The sequence below is a fragment of the Strongylocentrotus purpuratus genome, unplaced genomic scaffold (assembly GCF_000002235.5).
Source record: "Strongylocentrotus purpuratus isolate Spur 01 unplaced genomic scaffold, Spur_5.0 spur5_scaffold_12, whole genome shotgun sequence".
NCBI classification, from domain to species: Eukaryota; Metazoa; Echinodermata; class Echinoidea; order Camarodonta; family Strongylocentrotidae; genus Strongylocentrotus; species Strongylocentrotus purpuratus.
Window position 1 is genome coordinate 217,528 of NW_022145597.1, and position 26,927 is coordinate 244,454.

The 26,927-nt window shown below is 38.0% G+C and overlaps 1 protein-coding gene and 1 long non-coding RNA gene across 2 annotated transcripts; one reads left to right on the forward strand and one right to left on the reverse strand.

The window, feature by feature from the left end:
• Nucleotides 1-211: 211 nt before the first annotated feature.
• LOC581784 (transcription initiation factor TFIID subunit 9) lies at nt 212-26,521 on the reverse strand. Its single transcript, XM_030981531.1, has 8 exons — nt 26,375-26,521; nt 12,809-13,000; nt 7,157-7,293; nt 5,420-5,554; nt 4,537-4,576; nt 3,521-3,685; nt 2,035-2,148; nt 212-1,870 (listed from the first exon to the last, which is right to left on the reverse strand). Exons 2-7 carry the CDS (start codon nt 12,924-12,926, stop codon nt 2,042-2,044), a joined length of 702 nt encoding a protein of 233 aa, XP_030837391.1. The 5' UTR covers nt 12,927-13,000; nt 26,375-26,521; the 3' UTR covers nt 212-1,870; nt 2,035-2,041.
• On the forward strand, nt 14,087-16,858 carry LOC105442015. The gene is made up of 3 exons (XR_004063470.1): nt 14,087-14,152; nt 16,164-16,279; nt 16,563-16,858. It is a non-coding gene; the product is annotated as an uncharacterized LOC105442015 (long non-coding RNA).
• Nucleotides 26,522-26,927: the final 406 nt, after the last annotated feature.

The following is a 26,927-nucleotide window of genomic DNA, read 5'->3' on the forward strand; positions in this document are numbered from 1 at the left end:
ATCTCTTCCATCTCTCTTTGTATCTCTTACCTCTCTCTCTCTCTCTCTGTATCTCTTCCCTCTCTCTTTGTATCTCTTTCCTCTCTCTCTCCCTCTCTCTCTCTTTCACTCTCTCTCTCTCTCTGTATCTATTCCTCTCTCATGCCCTGTTTCTATTGCCCTCCATCCTTCCCTCTATCTGTACATCATAGAATTGAACAGTACAATACAATCTGATACATGTATATTGTTTATTTTCAAAACACAATCACGTTTACACATCTACTACAATGTGCACTGCAATGTGCATTCAACGACCCCATTCCATAGTTTCTTTAACATTTAACTATTTAACAAAATTCAGGAAGCTTATAGGAATTAAATAATATTCAGCAGTCATGGTTTCATGGTGCTTCCACAAACTTTGAACAAATTCCCACTTGAATTGTCTTCTTTATAAAAAAAGAAATGAAAACAAAATAGAGGAAGGGGTTATTAATGCAAATAAAATATAAGTTAATTTGATGTACTGCTATAGTACAGAAAGCTGCACTAACCCTAGCCTACATGTATCTGATATGCGTCGGGCTTTAAGGCAAGTGTAATAATCGCGTTATGGAGACAGACATCGGCGCGGGCATCAACCTGAGCGCCCATCATCACTGGTGGACATGAAAAGTTTGATTTTCTTTTATTTACATTATTTCGTTTGTAGAAAATGTAAGAACCCCCTGTAAAGCTCTGTCGTGAATATTTATGTAACATGGACCAAAATAGGCCAATGAACGATGAGGAACTTGGAGATGATATTTGATTGGTTGAATATAAGGGATCAATCACCAAATAAGGCTAGTGTTATGAATCATGCATGAAATACGCGTGTCACACATATGATATGAATAATGATGAGTTCACCAGTGATGATAGGCGTTCGGGCTGACGCCCGTGCCGATGTCTGTCTACATAACGCGATTAGTATACTTTTGGTTTGTAATGGAAGCCAAGATGACGTTAACACGGGTGAGAAAAAAATCAATCTGCGCATGCGCGAATCTGAATATTCTCCGTCTCGTTGATTTTCACGATCATTCTCGGCCAAAATAGTTCATTGCCTAAACATTACAATTACGATGTAGATGTCGTATGATTGTATATCAACTGTACTTTGAGCTTGAATATCCAATTGTGGACAAATTATCTACACTATTTCTGATAGTACACAACCACACAGCATGGAATCTGCTTATTCTAATGTCTGTTTGGTAAGTAGCCATCAACGTCCCCGTCCCCAGTACCGAAACAGGTTGCAATGAAGACAGGAGCATGGTACAGGACGATCTTGGTTGAGTGAATTCTCCTGTCGTCTTTGGCTTCCGTTGCGAACTGAAAGCACGCTATTGATAAGAGAAGACATGCCACATCTAACTGTGGATTCGTTCGTTCGTGTCTCCTCAGATCAAGATTAGTGTACAGTTCCTAAATTAGATTAAATTAAATTAAGCTCTTCCATCGCCCCATGGCTGCGATAGCCGTCTCATTTACAAGGGCCAGGTCTTCATCTGTGCAACCCGTTCTGCCGCACTGCAAGATGTGGTCCATCGTCTGAGTCTCTCCAGAATAGATAGCAGAAGGTCAGGTAGCCTTAGGAGTGGGGAAGGCCAGGAAGCAAGACCTGTTGCATATCAGGTCTGTCATCATATAATCCATTGATTGCTCCACAGGTTCTTTCCAATAGTTGGCCCTTGTCCTTGTGTGCATCAATACACTCACATGATACAATCCATTGCTCAATAACTTCTTCCAAAGCTGTTTCTCAAAATCAATTGAGCAGAATGTCCTCAACCAGATGTTCCGGCGCAGTTTCAGTTCTTTGTATGAATGAAAGTGACATGTCCAAGTCAGTCATTATCTTCACGCTTCCTTTTAGCACTAGTCTTCGAGTCTGTAATGAGAAAACATGCCACATCTGACTGTGGGTGAAGGTCACATAGCAAGAAGGTCACATAACAGAAGGTCAGGTACACAGGTAGCCTTAGGAGTGGGGAAGCAAGACATGTCCAAGTCAGTCATTATCTTCACGCTTTCTTTTAGCACTAGCCTTTGAGTCGGTGATGATGCTGATTGGTGGTTTGATGTCGGGCTTCACATCACTCTGATTAAGTGAGGTACCTGCAGTTAACAAAAACAATGAAACACAAGATCAATGAGATAACTATGCGACCAGGGGGGTGTTTCATAAAGCTGTTCGTAAAGTTACGCATGACTTTACGAACAACTTGTATATGAAAAGCCAAATGGGATGCTCAATCATTATTGATTATTATTCATTAAGTTGAACTGTGCAGATGTAGATTATAACAAAAAAATTTAATGCAAAGTATATTTTTTGCCATAATTTAATTGAGGTTATTGGAAATATCAGAAAAAACTTTGGGCATCCTATCTGGCACTTCATATACAAGTCGTTCGTAAAGTCATGCGTAACTTTACGAACTCTTTACGAAACTTCCCCCCTGGCTCCATTTATAACTAGTGAATTAACAATTGCCATCATACATGCATGATCAATGACACAAAGCATTTTAATCAAAGCATGACACTGCTAGCCCTAAACCCTCCTACTACATGTACTGTATGTAGCATTTAATTTAGCTAATATCCATTCATTTCTGTCAAATGGAAAATAATAAGCATCCTTAAACAAACTTAGATGACCCTGAGATGACCTTAGACCTCAAATGTCTGAACAGGGATAACAACCATACTGAAGGATAACTCCATAATACTAGTCGTCTTTACAAAACCTTTCTCCTACATGTATGTGCTCTATCATATTTGCCGGCGTAAAGGCCGCAGTATTTTTGGAAGAGAAAATATCAAAAAGTCACGGTGCGGCCTATGCGGAAAAAGAGTAAAAAAAAAAAAGAGTAAGTCAAAACCAGCCCGAATTTGCACATATAAGACTACGAATGGTACAATAACTATACCACTATGGTACAGGACATTTCCACACATCTTACCGACAATTTTATCTTGCATTGTTGACATGAAGACGAAAATAAACTTCCAATAACAACATCTGCCGATAGATCTTGATCTAAGTTCGTGCCAATACATTGCAAAAGTAAAGAAGGGCCCGTTAACGGAGCTGCCGCGAAGCATCCAGCACGCGAAGTCGCCATTTTGAATCCATTTCAATACACAAGAGCTATGGCGCAATACACAAGAGGGAGGCGCAATGTACACATCAGAGACAACTGCAGGGGAAAGCATCAGTGCGGGATGGCCGAGAGGTCTAAGGCCGTGATTTTAGTCATATCAACATTTGTACGCAAGAGATTAAATCCCGTCTTCGACAAAAGTTTTTTTTTTTTTTTTTAAATGTAAAAATTGGGGGTGCGGCCTTATCGCCGGCAAATGTTGTTACTTCAAACAATGATATGAAGATTTTTTCAAACTGCTGCCTAATCCAGAGATGATATTGATAGCTGGTTTACTGATGGTTAGTGACTAACTAACCATTGTGTATTGTGTAACTCACCTTTCAAACTGCTGCCTAATCCAGAGATGATATTGATAGCTGGTTTACTGATGGTTGGTGACTGAGTAACCATGGTGTAAGATGAAGTATTGCTCTTCAAACTGAATGATGAACCACCACTCTTAGAGACAAGAGAGAAGGTAGGACTGGGCTTGGAGCCTATACCTGATGAATAAAATGATAATTGCATTTTCATAACCAAAAAAGGTTCTCAATAAAACATATAAATATTTTTAGTAAATTCTATTTCAATTCTAAATTCTACACACTATATATTTCATTGAAACTAGATGGATGTTCGACTGCGCACAGTCGAAAATGATGCCTCCGCCTTAGAGCAATTTTTCAAATTCAAGTTTGATTGTTATCCATTAACAGGTTCGCAGAATATCATTATTACAATCTATTTTTATATATATGTATGACCCTTTGGTCTTTGATCATATGACCCTAAAATCGAATCAGTTCAATGGCTCTCCAAGATACATACATGTGACCATGTCCCGAGTTTGATAGTAATCCATTCGTCAGTTCTAATAAGAAGGCGTTCACAAGCTATTTTTGAATACATAATGAGCCCCATGACCTTTAACCTCATGACCCCAAAATCTACTCAGTTCATTGGCTCTGCAAGATAAACACATGTTTTGAGTTTGATTGTAATCTGTCCATCGGTTCTAATGATAATGTGATCATAAGCTATTTTTGCATACATAATGAGCCCTGTGAACTTTGACCTTTGAACCAAAATCTAATCAGTTCATCAGCTCTGCTATATATATACATGACCTAAGTTTAGCAGGAATCCATCCATCGGTTCTTGAGATAACGCGATCACGAGAACGAGACGTACGGACGTACGTACGAACGACCTGAAAACCCGAAAACACAATGCCTCCGGCTACTTCGTAATGAGGCATAAAAATACAATTATTGGAAAGTACACTTGTAAACACATAATAAAAAAAAAACACTGCAAATTAAAATAAATGAATTGATAGGTCTTTGATGCTTACCTGAACTTAGAGATAATCTTGGGTTTATCGTCAGAGTGGGCTGTGAGAAATCAAAGATGAAACACAGTGCAGTAATATAACACTTCATACACCTAATTCAAGGTTTACATTGGTACATTTACAATGGGTCAGTTGAAAAGAAGGAGATGGTGTATTCAAAGAAAATAATGATTTCATGAAAGTAAAAAATTAAAAAGTGCTATTAATACTGGGAAATAAGGTGTCCAGTATAATACTGAAGTCAAAGTAAGAAGGGGGATACCTGCTGAGACATCAATTGTGATTAATCTTGGGAACTATCTACACCTGTAGGTGATAAACAAATCTAATTGAACTGAGATAGATTCAGTTTATGGATATTGATCAATAATAAATAGATACTACACATATTCAACTTATTTACAACTCCTCGTCTCCTTTTTCTTTCAACTCATCAAACAGCCTGTCTATCCTGATTGGACTCCACGGAAGAACAGAGCCGTTAGGTTAATGACTCTGAAATGGAATATTCAACCGTTTTATCATTCTATTATTGTTATAAAAAGTCTTTGATTTTTGTATATTGCGCTATTGTTTTTATGATGATTTTTGGAAATAAAACAAACAATTGTTATTCCTACACCAATATTAAGCACCTCTGCACTAGTTTGGCCCGGGGGGATTAGACCTCCCCGCATGGTCACTGACATGTGGTTATCTCATCAAATCAGCTCTTAATCAACATAAGAAAACAGAGACTATGGGGGACAATGGTCACCAATTAGGCATTGTTTGCTATATAGAGGGCGCAAGTAGCTGTAAGTAGTGCAATGGGGCTTTAAACAATAGAAATGTAAATGTTACTCCCTGGTTTATCTTGAACTGAACTGAGGACCTGACTTACCCTCTTATGAGGTGGTTTGAGCCTGTAGTTACAAGCAGAGAGACAGTATCTATCTGGGGGTAGTCTTGGTCCATTGTGAGGTTTAATGGCTGGGAGAGGACTGCTGTTCTTCTGCTTAGCTATCTCCATCAAAAACTGTGCAAAATAAAAGGAAACATACTAAGTATAATAATGGTAAGTGGACTCTAAATCACCAGGGGGGTGTTTCATAAAGCTGTTCGTAAAGTTACGTGTGACTTTACGAATTACTTAAATATGAAAAGCAAAATGGGATGCTCAATTGTTATTAACTGCATCAACTAAAGTTGAACTGTGCAGATGTAGATTAACATTCTTATCATAACAAAAAGAATTATGGTAAAGTATATTTTTTGGCCATAATTCATTCAAGGTTATTGGAAATATAGTCACACTTTGTTAAAACATCAGGAAAAAATTGGGCATCCTATCTGGCACTACATATACAAGTCGTTCGTAAAGTCATGTGTAACTTTACAAACAGCTTTATGAAACACCCCCCATATGGTAAACTTTGGGGGTAATCTCAGAGTATGACCCCCCAGCTAAATCATAAATATATATATCTAACAAAATCTTCCCATCTTGACATTCTATCATGTCTAAACCTTTGCAATTATAGGAGTAGGATATTCCAAACACTGATATGTTTTACTTGTGAATACGTGTTTCAAACTTAAAGGTATTACGAAGTTTTGGTATGGGGTCATAAATTTGGTTCAAATGAACATACTGTATTGGAGACATATATGGGATCCTACATCCCTCCTTCCCGCATGACCACCATATACCTGAGCATCATCTATCAGTCACATATCCTAGTTATGAGACAAGGAGTCAGGGGTGATAGTGAGCACTAAAAAAACAATAGGTTTTTTTTTCCCTCAACCACACCCCCTCTTGAGTAAAAAAAATAAAATGAGGATTCGGGGGGGGGGGGGGGGAATGGCATCTAACAACAATCCCCCCTTTTGAGTAAGAAAAATTGGGAAATAATAGGAAAAATAGGGGAGAATAGAGAAAATAAGGGGAAAATCAGAAAAATCGGGAAGCAAAAAAAATTGGGAAAAATTGGGTAACAATTAAAAAAATCAGGAAACTGATTTAAATCAGGTTTTTATCAGACCTGAAGGAGTAGACAGAGAACAGGGACAGATACACAGTCAATATAGTATTTACAAAAAATCACTTTCCCAAACACCTGTATATATGCGATCCTACAATGTTTAGTGATGAAATTGTAAATAATAAACTCTTTTCATTGTATACGGGTAGCTCCCTCTCAAGGTCAAGACATTAATTTAGCTATACGGTAAAACAATGCTTTTTCAGTAAAATTGACTGATTGGCTATGCGCGTTTGAAAATTATATATCACAACATAGGCGCTATTTGAAAATTTTCGAAATTTACTAGGAGCACTGGTTAATTTTGATATCCAAGAAGTGTTTTAGAAGCTAAAAGAATGTTTATCCAGCCAATTTTTGATTTTCCCCAAAACTTTATATTACCTTTAAGCAGGGCTTTTAATCCAAGGTCATGACCGTGGATGCCCCTATGATTGGCCTTGGATATTATTTAAGGCCTGTTTAAGACATGTTAGCAAAAAGGAAAAAAAATACTCAGGTTTTTATGGCAACTGTCAATGTGCTTTATCAATAAAAAACATGAATGTTATCTACCAGCACCGAGTAGAAATGTTGATGAGTTTAAGCCTTACCTCTCTTGGGGGTGGTGTTGTGAAGGAATGATCTAATCTGGTTTGAATGGCCAATTTGATATCCTCTACATCTACATCCCTCCTTCCTGCATGCCCACCGTACACCTGAGCATCGTCTAGAACATGTGTCACATACCCTAGACAAGGAGTAGACAGAGACACAGAGACAGAGACACAGTCAATACTGAGCATCATCTAGAACATCAATCACATACCCTACACAAGGAGCAGAAAGAGAAACAGAGACAGATACACAGTCAATACTGAGCATCGTTGAGAACATCAGTCACATATCCTAGACAAGGAGTAGACAGAGAAACAGAGACAGAGACACAGAGACAGAGACACAGTCAATTCTGAGCATCGTTGAGAACATCAGTCACATATCCTAGACAAGGAGTAGACAGAGAAACAGAGACAGAGACACAGTCAATACTGAGCAGTGAGCATCGTTGAGAACATCAGTCACATATCCTAGACAAGGAGTAGACAGAGAAACAGAGACAGATACACAGTCAATACTGAGCATCGTTGAGAACATCAGTCACATATCCTAGAAAAGGAGTAGACAGAGAAACAGAGACAGAGACACAGTCAATTCTGAGCATCGTCGAGAACATCAGTCACATATCCTAGACAAGGAGTAGACAGAGAAACAGAGACAGATACACAGTCAATACTGAGCATCGTTGAGAACATCAGTCACATATCCTAGACAAGGAGTAGACAGAGAAACAGAGACAGATACACAGTCAATACTGAGCATCGTTGAGAACATCAGTCACATATCCTAGAAAAGGAGTAGACAGAGAAACAGAGACAGAGAAACAGAGACAGAGACACAGTCAATTCTGAGCATCATCGAGAACATCAGTCACATATCCTAGACAAGGAGTAGACAGAGAAACAGAGACAGATACACAGTCAATACTGAGCATCGTTGAGAACATCAGTCACATATCCTAGAAAAGGAGTAGACAGAGAAACAGAGACAGAGACACAGTCAATTCTGAGCATCGTCGAGAACATCAGTCACATATCCTAGACAAGGAGTAAACAGAGAAACAGAGACAGAGACACAGTCAATTCTGAGCATCGTCGAGAACATCAGTCACATATCCTAGACAAGGAGCAGACAGAGAAACAGAGACAGAGACACAGTCAATACTGAGCATCGTCGAGAACATCAGTCACATACCCTACACAAGGAGCAGACAGAGACACAGTCAATTTGGTATTTAAAAAAAAATCATTTTCCCAAGAGAGAATACCATAATGACTAACGGTAAATCAAAAATGTCATTAAATATCAACACATGTAAACTTTGTTATTATAGTTACACCCAAATTATTATTATGACATTTTCTAGAATAACATTACCTCTAGTCTAGGATAATCTCACTCAAAAGATGACTTTAACTTCTAGAAATGGTTTGCACCCATACAAACCCACAGTGGGTCGTTTAAAAGGAGTAAAACCGCTCAAAGCTACATCAGGTTTCTATTACTGAGACCCAAAAAACAGTTGTATAAACTTTTGTTGAAACGATGTTGAAAATCTTTCAAGCCGTCAGGGTGCTACAAGAATTTTTTTCACCACTTGCCCTGTCGGGCAAGTGGGTTTTCAATTTACTTGCCCAAACAATATTTCCACTTGCCCAAAACTTTAAAGCGAAAAAGGACTCGAGGTTAAAGCATTTATTATCTCGTAATGATAAGTTAGTGTTTTAGATAGCAAATTAATGCACATACATGTACAGTGTGTCTGTGCAAGCCGCTGTCATTTGGAAACGTAGGCTAATTTTCAGCTGTTAATAATTTGGGTCAACTCTTCCATCAAGAAACGTCATGTAAATAATGGGTAATCAACTATTTTAAATAAAGTACGGACATTTTTATTTCATCATTCACTGCTATAAATATCATGCCAAAATTTGTAAATTCTTACTAAATAATAATATTGAAGATATTTTACGATAAATCTCGGATAAGTATGCGAAAACTAGACTAAACAACGTCGCTAAAACCATGAAAACAAAACAACAACGGCTTATATTCTGGGGGTCTCGATACTATTATCAAAATGACTCGCTCGGTCGGATCAAGTGTAGTAACTCCTTGGTCGGATCTTGAGACCGCAGTAATAAATTGAAAACGAGACAAAAACATTCATCTGATTTATATGAGCAGCGAGTTTTAAATAATATGTTCACAATCATTAACAGTCATTATGAATAAATATCAAACATTTGACTTTTTGTACTTACTAGAAAATCCCTGTTGTTTATTCCATTCCGATTCGCACGTGTTCATTTCCCTAGAATAATGACGTCATATTTGGCGTGATTCAACCAATCGGCAATCAGAGAATAGCAAAGGCCTGTCGGTGCGGCCTGCAGAGCTAGAGAGAGAGAGCGCGAATAAGCTCGCAGCTGGTACGATCGCGCTAGCTGTCTCTAGCTAGCTCACGGCCGGCCGTGCGTGGAGGCGGAGCGGCATGAGCTAGCTGAGCTGGCTAGCTGTCTGTGAAGTTTTTTCGAAATCGGAACGATCGCTTTTTTGCTTCTGGATTTTGACGACGGGTAAGAAGTTGACGGGTGAATGGTAGAGTTCTTGGACACTAGGAAATTACTGTAAAAGTATCACTTGCCCGAATCGGGCAAGTGATAATTTGATTTACTTGCCCGACGGCTCAATTTGGTTGCCCCGGGACGTCGGGCAAGCGGGTTTGTCGCGCCCTGGCCGTATTTTAAACTCTCGCCGCGCATGACGTCATCTAAATATCATCCCTTCTAGTCTACACCAAAGGCAAAATGATTATGAAGGAAAACCTGTGCGCAAGCTACAAGTTTGTAATGACGTTATCACAGTTTTTCCTTCATAATAATTTTGCCTTTGGCGTAGACTAGAAGGGATGATATTTAGATGACGTCATGCACAGCGAGAGTTTAAAATAAGGCTTGCAAGATTTTCAACAAACCGCTGCACAATACAAGTGCATACCGATGGTGGGTTGCGGGTGGGCGCGCGCCTATGACATCTACCGTAATGAGGATCTGAGTTCTGAGACATTACGGTAGATAACTTCACACAGGCGCGCGCCTTCCCGCAACCCACCATCGGTATGTACTGTATTGTGCAGCGGTTTGCCGTGAAAAGTGTATACTAATATCAACGTTTATCCCAAAAATACTCCAAAAATAACAAGAAAATTGACACGAAACATAAACATAGCAACTTTTATTAACTCATGATCTTTATTAGGGTGTCTGATCGCGCACCCGTGTGTGCTAAAATTCTGCATTGCGCGACCATGCAAAAAAAAGTCAATTTTTTTTTTCAATTCGAGATTCAAACCTTTATCTGTTGTGATCCTGAAGGTGATACTCAATAAATGAGGTGTCATAATTATGAAAGAGCAGGTGAATTCCAATATTTCCAAAGGGGCGTAGCCCCCGAAATTCTAAAAATATCTTGGTCAAAACAGTAATTTAAACATTGTGTCCTGGCTAACTCTGAGGTTTGTCACTTTTGAGATATGACGCCCCGATCGATAAGTAGTCCCAGTCCTAAGGAACAATTCTATGTGCTTATATTTTCGCTAGCCCCCAGGGATCACAACTGATAACAGTTTAAAAATACCCTTCTCGCTATTTGGTGGATCAGCTAATTAGGGGGCGTGCGCTCCGCTCAGTCCAAACCATAGTTACATCGCGTAATATCTCCACGTACGAACGAAACCCCAAATTCAATTACACATAGTGAATGAAAGTATGGGTGGCCGTTGTATTCACTTCCGGGTTCTATGCCGCGAACGGCCACCCATACTAGTCAATGGCACATATCGCGGAGACAGCGTGGCTCAAGCTGCAAGTCGCGCATTGGCTTAGCAACATGCGTACTATATGCATACGCTTGCATATCGCGCGATACAGCTGTTTGTCTGAATTTAGCAAAAAAACATCACTCTGCGTGGACGTCTTTTTCGTCGATTTTGACCAAAATGATATGAATATACCAGCGTTTTGGAGGGGCTGTAACTTTTGATAGAAACATCGGTTAGACATGAAATTCGAAATGTATTATTCTGATAACATTTTTTATTCAAATAGATCTAGAGTAAAGGAGCCCGTTTTCGGCCACTTAAGACAAAATCCTATTTTTAGGACTCTTTACTTCCTATTTATTATCATTTCTTGTTCAAATCATGAAGCAAATATTATTATTATTTAAACAAAAAAAGAATCCCAGAAAAAAATCACGAATTGCCATGACAATATTCATTTCAATTTTCACTGTTTTGGAGCCAGTTATCGGCCGAGCGTTTCAGTTTACGGCCGCATGTACAAAGTCAATAGGAAGCGCTCGCGCGCGCCGTGCGTTTCCGCGCTGAAGTACAGCACAAGCGGGCGGAGCAGGTATCCCACGCCGAAGGCAAAAATGATTATGAAGGAAAAACTGTGATAACGCCATTACGAACGTGTAGATGGCGCACAGTTTTTCCTTCATAATCATTTTGCCTTCGGCGTAGACTAGAAGGGATGAGATTGACGGCAGCGAGAGTTTAACACGGCTTGCAAGATTTTCAACATGGATGTCGATTTTGACCCATAATTTCCTTAAAAGGGACCATTAAACGGATTATTTCAATCAAGTTAGTAAGTGGAACCGATGTATTATAGCCTAGGCCTAATGTAAAATTGGATATGCACGAGGTAAAATGACATTTTGGGGGATTTTGGGGGCATAACAATACGGCCGTGGCAAGTTTGTTCATGTTTGTGGGAGGGGCCTAACGGCTAAAATCTAGCCGTGATATCTTCAACATAGGCTGGCATAGGCGATCGTTCTGTCTCTATAACCGGAGGTCTAGTGGAGCCAGACGTAGTCTCAGTGGAACAACCGACGGTAGAGACTGAAGCTTTCGGTCTAGTGTGAGATATGATTTTGGATTCGAGAACGCACGTAACGCAACCGTGCGCGTCATTTAGAGCTGTCGAATGTGTACGACCAATTTTACATGTACGATTTTTAGTACAGATACTTGGTCAGTTTTCTTCTTATATCTTTGGTTTTACAACATTTAAAAATATAATTTCTTCAAATCTGCTCCTGACTCGGTTCAGACTAATTGTCTGATGTGTTTTCAAGTCAATTTTTTGAATATATTTTTTTGCATGAATTTGCCTATCTACACTCATGTGTGGGATATGTGTTATGCTATTATGCGATGTATTTTAGAGTGATTTTACCTTGCATCCAACCAATCGGCCGAAAACTGGAGCTGGCCGATTACCGGCTCCTTTACTCTATCAAACAAAAATGGTGAAAAATTATTTGGACATTTGATTTAATGAATATTTACTTCATTTTGGGTATGTTTTAGTAGGGTATCTCCACGCCGGAGTCACGGGTCAAATTTTGGATACGTTTCTGAACAAGCGCCAAAAATGGATATAAAAGTACACTAGCGCCTAGCGCCTCTTGAGTTACCCACTCCCGTGATCACATCGCGTCGGGATCGGGAGCCCGTCCCCCTGGCGGTGGCCAGCAGCACAGTGGCAGTGCCAAGTCCGAGGTCTGAGCACAGCTTACTTTCTTATTTATTACATTAGACTTATATTTTACACATTTTTGTTCATGTTACTTACTATATGCAAATTCGAGCATTTGATTAATCACTCTGGGTTCGTAATCTGTAACTCCCATATCCTTCAAAATAGCTGTCATAATCTCGGCATCTCGAGGCTGAGTCTTGTTGGACGACATTTTGACAAGATTGTGCTCTAAGAAAACGTAGATGGCAGCAAACAAAAAAACTTAGACTTGGGTCTTAGACCTTGGTCTATGAGGCGCCGTTTGTAAAACAATTATATAGACAAATTATATGTTATATAATCATTATTTAACAAATAATAACCATTATTTACATATAATGCAAGCAAATGTACGTTTTCATTTGTATATAATTCTTAACACATTTTTATTATTTATAAATAATGACAAAGAACTTTGCATTATTTATATATAATTGCCATTATTTATAAATAATTACAATTCACACTTTCATTATTTATATATAATGAAAAGCATATTTCCATTATATAATATATAATGAAAAGCACATTTCCATTATATAATATATAATGAAAAGCCATTTCCATTATATAATATATAATTAAAAGCGTATTTCCATTATATAATATATAATGAAACGCACATTTCCATTATATAATATATAATGAAAAGCCTATTTCCATTATATAATATATAATGAAAAGCACATTTCCATTATATAATATATAATGAAAAGCGTATTTCCATTATATAATATATAATGAAAAGCACATTCCATTATATAATATATAATGAAAAGCGCATTTCCATTATATAATATATAATGAAAAGCACATTCCATTATATAATATATAATGAAACACACATTTCCATTATATAATATATAATGAAACGCACATTTCCATTATATAATATATAATGAAAAGCCTATTTCCATTATATAATATATAATGAAACACACATTTCCATTATATAATATATAATGAACAGCGCATTTCCATTATATAATATATAATGAAAAGCGCATTTCCATTATATATTAAATAACGATTGTGTATGCAAATGTCAATGGTTGGTAACGCCCATAATATGAATATTCATGAGCTTGACTGATATTATTATCCTCTATTCCAGGCACCTTTCCATTTTGTGTTCTTTGTGCATTCTTATCAGAAATCCTACGTGCGGTAAATAAGTCTCTGTATCACCATTCTCCTTCTTATTTGTATGCAGATTTGGTTATAATGATTGATAACTGTAATCATCCTCATTATTTTAAATAAGAAATTTTTCTATCTGTGATGGAAGTTTTTATGTACGATTGCCTGATCTGAAGACAAGACTTTCGCTGCATGCATATTTAATGTGACGTCACCCACACAGAGTGAGAGCTCGAAGTTTTCTTTGAAAGTTTGATGGTGAGTACAGTTGTAATTACGTTCAAATCTCGTAAATTGAATCAAATTTATAAACATATCTGCTGTAGGTATGAATCTGCTGATTTGTCTGTACATTATGAAGTGGTTTAAAATGGTTATATCTGATGAATTTAGGAGTAATCTACACTCGAACTTTTGATTCGTGTTTTATCGTCGTGAGAAATATTTCAGCTCGATTGCCATCGTCACTCCTTGATCCTTGGCCCTAACTTTCGGGCGAGACCCTCTCTGAAAATTAGATACGATTATAGGGTCTATAGGCAGATCACTTCACTAGCGCTAGCTGCATCAATGATCCAAGCTTTTTGTTACGTTTAGGTCCAACTGTTGAAAAACTACTTTCATAGTTGGGTCAGAAGAAAGTTAATAGCTAACACTAAAAAGCATGGTCACAGTTGACATGAGTTGTGAACAAGCGCCAAAATTTGGACCAGATACCGAGATACAGTAGTAGACGAGTACGAGAGTAGAAAATTTGAGGCCTAGATTCTAGGCCTACAGACCAGTAAATAATTGGACTACCTGTGAACAGGCGTGGATCCAGGATTTCTTAGGGGGGGCCAAAATTTGAAAAAAATCTGCACCACCCCACTCTTACACGCAGGTTCCGCTAAACGTTTCTCTAAGTAGGTGAGGGGGGGGGGGGGGGAGGTATTTACGATCAAGTAGAGCGTTGTGAAATTGGCGTGGTGTCTAAGGGCAAAGAACGTGCGGGGGTCAAGGGGTGGAACCCCCAGAAGCTCAGGGGTATAGGCATTTAATTGCGGTCAGATGAGCATATTAGCATACCTTATTTGTGACACTGGTAGGACACTTATTGGCGTCACTATTCTTTCTTTCTTTATGAATTTGCCATTGTCCCACAAACGCATTAAAAAGTATAATTTATTAAACATTGAGGAAAAATCTCGGAAAAATAATGTCATTTCAGCAACATTTGTAAATCACCGGTAATCACCGGTATCAAATTAGAAATAAACCACGTTTGAATTATATTCGGGGGGCATCTGTCAACCCCCCCCCCCCCCAAAGTCCCCTTCCCCATCAGTACGCCAGTGCCCCTCCCCCCCCCCCCGATCTACACGTAACTGATCTCCCCTACCTTTCTTCTTTCTCTTTTTTTCTTTCCCTTTCTCTCCTATTTCCCTTTCCTTTCCCTTCCTACTCTCTGTTTTAGGTTTGCTAGGGGGAGGCAAGGGCCTTTTGGCCCCCCCTCCCCTTCCCGATCCACACATTGTTGGCGGGATTAATCGCAACTGTTCTCCCCTTCTTATCACCCTTTTCTTTTCTTCTTCCTCTTTTTTGTTCCCTTTTAGCTCTCCTCTATCCCTTTCCCTTCCTTCTCCTTTTTTTTGGGGGGGGGGGGGAGGGAGGAGGAGGCAAGGGCCTTTGCCCCCCCCCCCCCCACGAACTACAACTTGTTGGCGGGAAAATTGCAACTGATTTCCCCCTTCTTTTCTTCTTCCTCTTTTTTCCTTCTCTTTATCCCCTCTTTACTTTTTTTCTTTCCCTTTCCTTCCTTCTCTTTTATTTTTTGATGGGGGGAGGGGGAGAGGTTACAGCTGGGATGCAATGCTCTTTTGGCCCCCCGATCTCCTTTTCCCCATTTTCTTTTCTTCTTCCTCTTCTTTCTTTCCCTTTCTCTCCTTTTTCCCTTCTTTTCCTTCTCTCTCTCTCTCTCTCTTTTTTTTTTTTTTTTTTTTGCGGATGGGGGGGGGGGGGGGGGGCCAAGGTCCACTCGGCCGCGCCTGTCTGTGAATGTGATACTCGTAGTCGTATAGAGTCTTGTAGCTATCTAACAAATTAAAACACGATCCCCCCCAAAAAAAATATTCAGTCTAGACTACATTGTATACAGGGATACGTATAGTGGTGCCTGTGTGTTTCTTAAACTCTTAATTCTGCAAATGCTCATCAATGTTTAAATGATCATGCTCATTTCCTTTTATTCTAAGAATTAAATCCTCCCCCCCCCCCCTCTCTTTTACAGGAAAATGTACAGAGACACTTGTTGCAGTTAATGCATGCAGTACCAAATGCTTGCTTTCTTGGAGTATGTGCTTGAAACAAGAATGTCCTGGAGAAAACAGACCACCACAAGAGAAGGTAAACATATTTACTTTTGATCTAACTTGATCTGTTTATTTTTTTTCAAGTAAAACAACATTTTGAAATGAGTGAGGTCAAGGCCAAGCTGGAGGGGATGCGAAGGGCTGGTTTGAGAAGTATGTATTAATGGGATGGCTATGTATGATTCCACATGAAAAAATTTGAGGCCTAGGCCTACAATGTACATGCAAGACATTTTTATGTTACAACAGAGATACATGTATGATGTAGGTATCGTATCAATGTTTTACTTTCATTCTCTTCTCTTTTCATTCAACAGACATACATGTACAGTATGGACTATGAAGTTCTACTTAGCCTCTTCAATGAACTGCTGGAGCTGCGACTGGGTATCAAAACCTTGGTATTATAAACTTCATAACCAGTGGCGGAGATATGTTGTTAGCCAGGGGGGAGGGGTCAGTGCCCCCCCCCTCCCACTTTTTCAAGTACCCCCAGTATGCCCCTTTTATGGCCTTTTCACATAGGTAAAGTGCCATTACTTTGACAAGTTCCCCTATTAATTTGTAAAATTGCCCCTTCCCCATTTCACCTCTGATAAGTGCCCCTTATCCTTCGACAAGTTCCCATTATTCTATGCAATAAGTGTTCATTTTCCATTCTCATAACTGCCCTTTTTAATCTCTAGTAAGTGCCCCTTTTCAACTACGAGAAATGCCCCTTTTCACTTTTGATAAGTGCCCCCTCCATCTCCTGATTAGTGCTCTTTTCATCTCTGATGAGTGTCCCATTTTGTCTCTAATAACTGCCACTTTTATTTGACACGCCCCCTTTTCCTTCCTAATAAATGCTCTTTTTTCTGATCATAAGTACCCCTTACCCTTCTCATAATTACCCCTTTTCATCTCTCATAAGTGCCTTGTTTACTTTAACATGTGCCTCTTTTTCTTTTTAATAAGAGCCACTTCCCCGTTCTCATAATAGCCCCCTTTCACCTCCAATAAATGCCCCTATTAAAATCTGATCTGCACCTCCCTTTTTGTCTCGCCTACGAGCAAAAAGTGAGACATAGGCGCTGCTTTTCCGGTGACGGCGGCGGCGGCGGCGGCGACGGCGTCAACATCAAAAACTTAACCTAAGGTTAAGTTTTTTAATTTTTGATATAATTTTCAAAGTTTAAGTTTTTAGTCAATGAAACTTAGACTATAGGGTTATCAAGTATTCCCAATCACGTGAGAATTCCCATTCTCATAAGTGCCCTTTTTCATTCCTGGTGAGTGCCTCTTTCTGTAGGTCTAAGAAGTGCCCCATTTTCACCTCCGATAATTACCCTTTTTACATGACACTTGCTCCTTTTCCCCTTATCCCTTTAGTGTCCCCTTTTCCTCTCATCATTAAACGCGCCCCTAATTTCAAGCGACTAAGAGTAACTTCCCCCAAAGCTCGCTCGCATTTATAGATGATATAATTACGTTACTTATTAAAGGTCTTTTCAGTCTTCCATTGTGAGAATGTGCTTATAACCCCATCAGGATTGGGTTTTTCCCTCTTAATAAGATGCAATTTTTTGAACTGCGACCTCACAAAACTTAAAATTTTCCTGTTCGCAAATCAATTTTCATACCATCACACCAAACTGATACTTAAGCAATATCTTGTATGGTGTATAAAGAGAAACAAATGTTGAAATCGTCCCTGATAATGTAGTCATAATGTAGGGGTATATACCATTGTCTAAAAAAATGGATATTTTCGCTTTGAGATTCCCTTTTTTTTCCAGAAAGTGCCTATTTTGTTGGTGCCCCCCCCCCCACTTTGGAAGATGCTCCGCCACTCCTGGGGGGACACATCAGTCAAAAGCGCGCACAAAGGGGGGGGGGGGGTTGAGGGGTAATGTGCCCCCCTCCGAAGCTGAAATTTTTTAACCTGGATTTGGTCAAACTCCCAATAGATAAATATCATTCACAATTCTCTTCAAGCAGTACGTGTAACTTCACCTTGCAAGCAGTATGTTTAATTTTTTAATCACCTTGTATATTAGGCCCTGTATTTCAGCTCAAATTGTTTAGTGATTGTGGACAGGCGAAGCAGGAAAATAGAAAATTTGGCCTTCATACACACAACCACACCAGTGACACCATGAAACAGAAACACTATTACAATGATTACCGGTACTGAAACATAGTTTTCAAACTACCAAGGAGAGGTAACCAGGAACCAAGGTATAATACAATGATGCAATTTTACCCATGTTGTAGTAGTACATGGTTGTAGTAGTACATGGTAGTAGTATGGATATCCCGCCTCTTCTTTTATGCACATCCTTTCCACTGATATCGCAAGTTTTAAAAAAAGGGCCCAATGTCTGCATAACTAAGCAAGGTAGGAGTTCATTAAAAACATGATGTAAAACATTAAGTATATCACACCAAAGCATCTCAATCTGACAGCACGATGTGGAGAAAAGTTAATGGTGTAGATAAATACACAAGAAATATGTTCATCGGCAGTCTAAGTCAAGCAATCATTTATAAAACTGAGGCTTTGCCAAGGCATTCATTTTAAGTATGTGTCTATAGGGCAAATAAGATGTAGTCAAGTACTCAAGTTACCACCTGTCAGCCAAGATCAAACTTTTGGAATATAAGAGTTTTGGGGAGGGGTCATCTTTTATCAATTTCTATTGATAATAATTATAACATTTGGGAATGGGCCCATGAGTATGATTTATATATTGTATAAAACAAGCAACTGTTAATAAAAGGTCTAATATACCTTGGTGCGTGTGTGGACCACGGAGTAACCATCACACTAAAGGATGTTGTATACTATTGTACATTATTATTGTTTCTCTGGAAAAAATTGCAATCATTGAGTCATAGGTATTTTTTTTTTTTTTTTTAAGAAATCAGCATGTTTTTATAATGTGTTTTATAATAAGGGTCATGATACAATACATTCCCTGGAGAAAAAAATAGTGCTCAGATTTAGCCTAAGTATGCTTTGTTGAATTTTTAAAAAAAAAGTAATCTACAAATGGAAGTAGCAGATGAGGTCATTTGTGCTTAATATTTGACCATCAATGTTATAATCTGTAAACATATTAGTTTGTTGTAATAAAATGAATAAATTAAACATGTTTATTATCTTATATACAGTATTCCCTTCATATCTTTTCTTTTTAGTGTGCATATATGGTTGGATAAATAGAATCATATGTGGAAAAAATCTGGAAACAGAACGTGAGAGTTCAGAGAGAGAGAGAGAGAGAGCAAAAGAGAAAGGAAAGGAAATGAGAGAACTGTTTAATGGTGAGAGATGTTGATGTCGTGAAAATGAAAAATTTATAATGCAGTGAGACAGCGAGAGAGAGAGAGAAAAAAAATTAAAAATCCATCTTATAAATGCGTTAATCGCCTCGCGGCTATGTGGCTCGTGGGCGATGCTCTGCATCGTCATAGGGACAACCCCCCCCCCCCCCCCCCCGATAGGCCCTGACAATGAAATCTGGAGAACATACAGATTCACAAGGGCTGGACTACTCGGTCTCGTGGATCAAATAAAGAAATAATGGAAGTTATTATAAAAGTATGTTTTTCTCTCTTGTTATGATAATTGGAGAAAAAAAAACCTGTTAATTAGATTATATTAGTTTTAGCTTCAACTGTTTGATATTAATATGCATGTGGGCACAAATAGCAGCAACTGCGGTAAGTGATATCTACGGTATTCCTTGAGCTGCGGTAAATGATCTTATTGTATATGCCACTTACTGGTTTTCCATAGACCTGTGCACAAATGTTATCATATAATGCTATTTAAAAAAAATTCAATAGGATGGTGTACAAATCGAATATATTATGCCATTCTTTCCACTTAACTTCATGTTATTCAATATCCGTGTCATTCAAACAATACAGGCAAACATTCCCTGATGTCAGTTTACATCAATCTATCTTGCTTCTCTCCTTATAAACAAGCCATCTTCATTGGAATTCACATCCTGAATTCCAATGAAGATAGACACCTCTCTTGCATTGTACATGAAATATCCATTCACTGATCTCCACACGAAGTACCCTCAATTTTACGCACAGAAAGCTCACACTAACCCGTAACCAAAACCACCCTGAAATGATGACAATATTCAAAAGATCAATTCATTTGTAATCAAGTGTGGATTTTAATTCATTTGATCCCTTGATAGTCTGGGTTCGGTAGACCGAAACAGGGGAGGGAGCAGCTTGTGGCGTGGAACCATAAGGACCAATGAGGTTCTTTTGGGACATAGTTTATATAAAATTACCAAGCTGAAACCTACCCTAATACCAGTCACATAAATCAATGCTCAACTGAGTATTTGTTGCGTTTTCCTCAATCATGACTTGTTGAGTTTTGTGCAGAAGTGCTACAATCCATTGTTTGAGAATGTATATAGCGAGTAGTCCAAATCAGGAGGGTCGCAAATTCCTTCTCAACCTCCATTGTTACATTTTGATTCCTGAAGAGCCTTGTGATTTGAGATGAACTTGGGAGAAGTTCCCACGTTGTTTTGGAGGCACACGCTCCTTGTGCTGACTGCTCCTCTTCAGCAGCTACTACAGACAAGTCCACTTGTATCTTTGTAACCAATTCCAATAAGCCAGCTGTTCATGAATAAAATGTTTATTGAAAGAAGAAAAAAAAAACACTTTAAGATCTAAAGCTGACATCACAAGTATATTTCTTTTTCTTCTTTCTTGTTGTTTTTCTTCTTCTAGTAATTTTCAAAGAGCTATTAGTTTTATATAAATTCACTGTTTGCTCAACAGGAGTACATTCCTTATTTTCCGTGCCAACGAGAGATCCCAGATTAAAATATTACTTCTCATTATGGTCTGAAATGAAATACCATATTGCCAAACATGTAGTTTATTACTAATATACTACATGTCTGAGTAAAAGATCTAATCAAACATTCCGACCATTGTTTTAAAGACCGTCAATACTACTGGGCCAGAAGGGATTAGACCACCCAGCCAGGTCACTGACAGGTGGCTATCTCATCAACTCAGCTCTCAACTAACATAAGAAAGAGAGGATCATGGGGGACCAACAGACACCGATTGGGGAAGTTTTCTATATGGAGAGAGCAAGTAGGATAGTGGGGCTTTAAGAATAGCAATTAGCATTCATAGAAATGGCATAGAATTTACATCCTTAAACTTTAAGCTTTGAAAACCTCGTTTTGATTTGTAACTTTTGAGTTATTAATAACCAAGAGTTTCCAGTGATTTGTTTTTGTTTCACTTTTAGTACACAAACATATTTTTCTTTATCACACTTGTAGGATATCAATTTCATCATATAAGATAATTTGATCTTGTACTGCTAGGCTGCCCCCCCCCCCTCCCCCTCTATTATACGAGTGTGAAAAAAGAATACAATTCTTTGTAGCCTTTCTTAATCACTAATCAAAATTTTGAACTTCAGTTAATGTTGTTTAAAGAATATATTATGAAAGTGAGATGGATTGCAGGTGGCAAGAGTGTATTGGTTGAGAATTGCAGGTAATAATTCATGCTCTACTATGAGCCAACTTACTTCACACACTATCATCTTGCAGCAGGGTAAGGTTTTTACAGAAATTTTAGAACTTGCAATGGGATGTACTTAAATATCAACTTTGTACAATAGCAGTATGTAGAAAGGAATTTAGGATAACCTGACTTTGGGTCTGCCAATGCTTAACACAAGCTTTATTTCATCAAGATATATGGTTATTGCTCAAGTTGTGATAGGGTTTTAGATTAGCTTTAGGGTTAATATTACGTTTAGCTATGGATCCAGGATTAAGATTAAGAATTCATTTTGTGTTACAACATAACCACTAAACAATAGAGCAGGTCGTAAAAATCAGATACACGTTTCACAAACTGGGGGTCAGCGTATTTTTAGTTTACTAATACAAAGGAAGATTTTTAAACTGCCAATGATGAGTATCAATACATACAGCTCCACCAGCACCTGGAAAATCTGATTGTACGACACTTGTTCCTCAAAACATTTGCTCAACATCAATTTCCTATGCTATTATCCAAATACTTAACTTCATCCCGGGATCCAACACTAGACCTTACCCTACACCTAACCTCAATCCCAATTGCAACCCTCGGCCTAACCCTACACATTTGACAAATAAAGCCTTGAGCAGTCGTTGCAGGAGCAAATGTTTGGTCACTCCAAATGCCATGACAGGCTCACTTGCTATGACTTTATCTGTTTCTTTACCAGATTAAAAAAAAACCCATTGTAATATTCATTATTAATTACCAGTCCATTGTGCTTTGCTCCTGATATGTCATGCACAAGAGGCCATCGCTTTCAGGTAAGGGCAGAACATCAAGACTGGAACCTCAAGGCACCCCATGATCTCTCAATCCCTGGAACAGAATTATAAACAATTCAATAAATATTAACCAAATTTGAAATAAATAGCACTATTTAATATTTTAGTTGTCTTTAACGTTTACTTTTTCAGCAAAATTTGAAGGTCAATTGTTATTTTTTTGCTTGCTTGTCGTTCCTTTTCATGTATTGGACCCCCCCCCCCCCCTTTTTCCCCCTGTACATGAGCTTAATATGTTAATTCTAAAAAGTGAAACACTTCAGCAACGTGTTAGTAGACATGTGGATTCATACATAGCCATCCCATGAATACATACTTCTCAAACCAGCCCTTTGCATCCCCTTCAGTTTGACCTTGACCTCACCTATTCAAAATTTTGTTTTACTTGAAAAAACTAAACAGATCAAGTTAGATCAAAAGTAAATACCTTCTCTTGTGGTGGTCTGTTTTCTCCAGGACATTCTTGTTTCAAGCACATACTCCAAGAAAGCAAGCATTTGGTACTGCATTAACTGCGACAAGTCTCTGTACATTTTCCTGTAAAAGAGAGGAAGGGGGGATTTAATTCTTAGAATAAAAGGAAATGAGCATGATCATTTAAACATTGATGAGCATTTGCAGAATTAACTGTTCTCTTTTGGACTTTCTCTTTACCAAAAAAGCCCTCCTTCATTATCTAACATTGAAATTTATATTCAATTCCTTGATCCAGATCTAGTTGATCTACAGTCTCTAGATGATCTAGATGCATGTCTCGTAACTGTTCATTCTATCAAATTGAAAAAACGCAAAATAGATATGGACCTAGATCTATATATGACAGAGAAAACTTAATCGTGTTTACAGCAAACAAAAATCCAAAGATAGAGCCTAGAGCAGAGGCAAATTAGGCTAAGCCAACAAAGAGTTTAAGAAACACACAGGCACCACTATAAGTACCCCTGTATACAGTGTAGTCTAATTTGGGGGGATCGTGTTTTAATTTGTTAGACAGCTATGAGACAGCAAAAAATAAAAAGAGAGAGAGAGAGTGAGAAGGAAAAGAAGGGAAAAAGGAGAGAAAGGGAAAGAAAGAAGAGGAAGAGGAAAAGAAAAGGGGGAAAAGAAGGAGATCGGGGGGCCGAAAGAGCCTTGCCTCCCAGCTGTAACCTCTTCCCCTCCCCCCATCAAAAAATAAAAGAGAAGGAAGGAAAGGGAAAGAAAAAAACTAAAGAGGGGATAAAGAGAAGGAAAAAAGAGGAAATAGAAAAGAAGGGGGAAATCAGTTGCAATTTTCCCGCAATAAGTTGTAGTTCGGGGGGGGGGGGGCGAAGGCCCTTGCCTCCTCCTTCCTCCCCCCCCCCCAAAAAAAAAAAGGAGAAGGAAGGGAAAGGGATAGAGGAGAGCTAAAAGGGAACAAAAAAGAGGAAGAAGAAAAGAAAAGGGTGATAAGAAGGGGAGAACAGTTGCGATTAATCCCGCCAACAATGTGTGGATCGGGGAGGGGGGGCCAAGAGGCCCTTGCCTCCCCCTAGCAAACCTAAAACAGAGAGTAGGAAGGGAAAGAAAGGAAAATAGGAGAGAAAGGGAAAGAAAAAAAGAGAAAGAAGAAAGGTAGGGGAGATCAGTTACGTGTAGATCGGGGGGAGGGGCACTGGCGTACTGATGGGAAGGGGACTTGGGGGGGGGGGGGGGGGGGGGGGGGGTTGACAGATGCCCCCCAAATATAATTCAAACGTGGTTTATTTCTAATTTGATACCGGTGATTACCGGTGATTTACAAATGTTGCTGAAATGACATAATTTTCAGAGAATTTTCCTCAATGTTTAATAATTATACTTTTTAATGCGTTTGTGGGACAATGGCAATGGTTACACCCCTTGACCCCCGCACGTTCTTTGCCCTTAGACACCACGCCAATTTCACAACGCTCTACTTGATCGTAAATACCTCCCCCCCCCCCCCTCACCTACTTAGAGAAACGTTTAGCGGAACCTGCGTGTAAGAGTGGGGTGGTGCAGATTTTTTTCAAATTTTGGCCCCCCCCTAAGAAATCCTGGATCCACGCCTGTTCACAGGTAGTCCAATTATTTACTGGTCTGTAGGCCTAGAATCTAGGCCTCAAATTTTCTACTCTCGTACTCGTCCAACTATCTGGGTATCTGGTCCAAATTTTGGCGCTTGTTCACAACTCATGTCAACTGTGACCATGCTTTTTAGTGTTAGCTATTAACTTTCTTCTAACCCAACTATGAAAGTGGTTTTTCAACAGTTGGACCTAAACGTAACAAAAAGCTTGGATCATTGATGCAGCTAGCGCTAGTGAAGTGATCTGCCTATATAGACCCTATACTCGTATCTAATTTTCAGAGAGGGTCTCGCCCGAAAGTTTGGGCCAAGGATCAAGGAGCAATCGAGCTGAAATATTTCTCACGACGATAAATAACGAATCAAAAGTTCGAGTGTAGATTACTCCTAAATTCATCAGATATAACCATTTTAAACCACTTCATAATGTACAGACAAATCAGCAGATTCATACCTACAGCAGATATGTTTATAAATTTGATTCAATTTACGAGATTTGAACGTAATTACAACTACTCACCATCAAACTTTCAAAGAAAACTTCGAGCTCTCACTCTGTGTGGGTGACGTCATACATTAAATATGCATGCAGAGCGAAAGTCTTGTCTTCAGATCAGGCAATCGTACATAAAAACTTCCATCACAGATAGAAAAATTTCTTATTAAAATAATGAGGATGATTACAGTTATCAATCATTAAAACCAAATCTGCATACAAATAAGAAGGAGAATGGTGATACAGAGACTTATTTACCGCACGTAGGATTTCTGATAAGAATGCACAAAGAACACAAAATGGAAAGGTGCCTGGAATAGAGGATAATAATATCAGTCAAGCTCATGAATATTCATATTATGGGCGTTACCAACCATTGACATTTGCATACACAATCGTTATTTAATATATAATGGAAATGCGCTTTTCATTATATATTATATAATGGAAATGCGCTGTTCATTATATATTATATAATGGAAATGTGTGTTTCATTATATATTATATAATGGAAATGTGTGTTTCATTATATATTATATAATGGAAATGTGCGTTTCATTATATATTATATAATGGAAATGTGTGTTTCATTATATATTATATAATGGAAATACGCTTTTCATTATATATTATATAATGGAAATGCGCTTTTCATTATATGTTATATAATGGAATGTGCTTTTCATTATATATTATATAATGGAAATACGCTTTTCATTATATATTATATAATGGAAATGTGCGTTTCATTATATATTATATAATGGAAATACGCTTTTCATTATATATTATATAATGGAAATGGCTTTTCATTATATATTATATAATGGAAATGTGCTTTTCATTTTATATTATATAATGGAAATAGGCTTTTCATTATATATTATATAATGGAAATGTGCTTTTCATTATATATTATATAATTGAAATACGCTTTTTATTATATATAATAATGAAAGTGTGAATTGTAATTATTTATAAATAATGGCAATTATATATAAATAATGAAACGTTCTTTGTCATTATTTATAAATAATAAAAATGTGTTAAGAATTATATACAAATAAAAATGTACATTTTCTTGCATTATATGTAAATAATGGTTATTATTTGTTAAATAATGATTATATAACATATAATTTGTCTATATAATTGTTTTACAAACGGCGCCTCATATTGGTCCTTGTGAATTCGGGCCTTTGGGTTTGTATTCCCCCTTTATACCCTACGTATTTTAGCTTGAATTACATGTATTATATATATTGTTTTAAATAATAATTCAACTTAAGTTCATTTTACAAAAATAAAGGCTTTCTTATTTTCCAATTACTAATGGAGTCCCTTCTTGAATGAAGAAAGAGATAGTAAAAGTTAGTAAAACAGGTGATCATTACGATTCATAATTTTATTTCAGAACCCCCCCCCCCCCCCGGCCCCCGCACCAAAATAAAAGCAGAGCAAATCTGTGAGAGTAAAAGGGACTACAAAAATCAGATTCTCCCTCCCCTCCCTCCTCTCTATCTCTCTCTATCTCTCTCTCTCTTTCTCTCTCTATCTCTCTCTCTTTCTCTCTCTATCTCTCTCTCTCTAGACGTTAACAGAATTATAGTAATCAAATCTAAATTACGTCTCGGAAACAACTCATAATTTCATCACAGCAGACTGCTTCACAAAGTCAAAGTACATAATACATGTAATATAAACATTTTAAATTAAATCTATTGATTGAAAT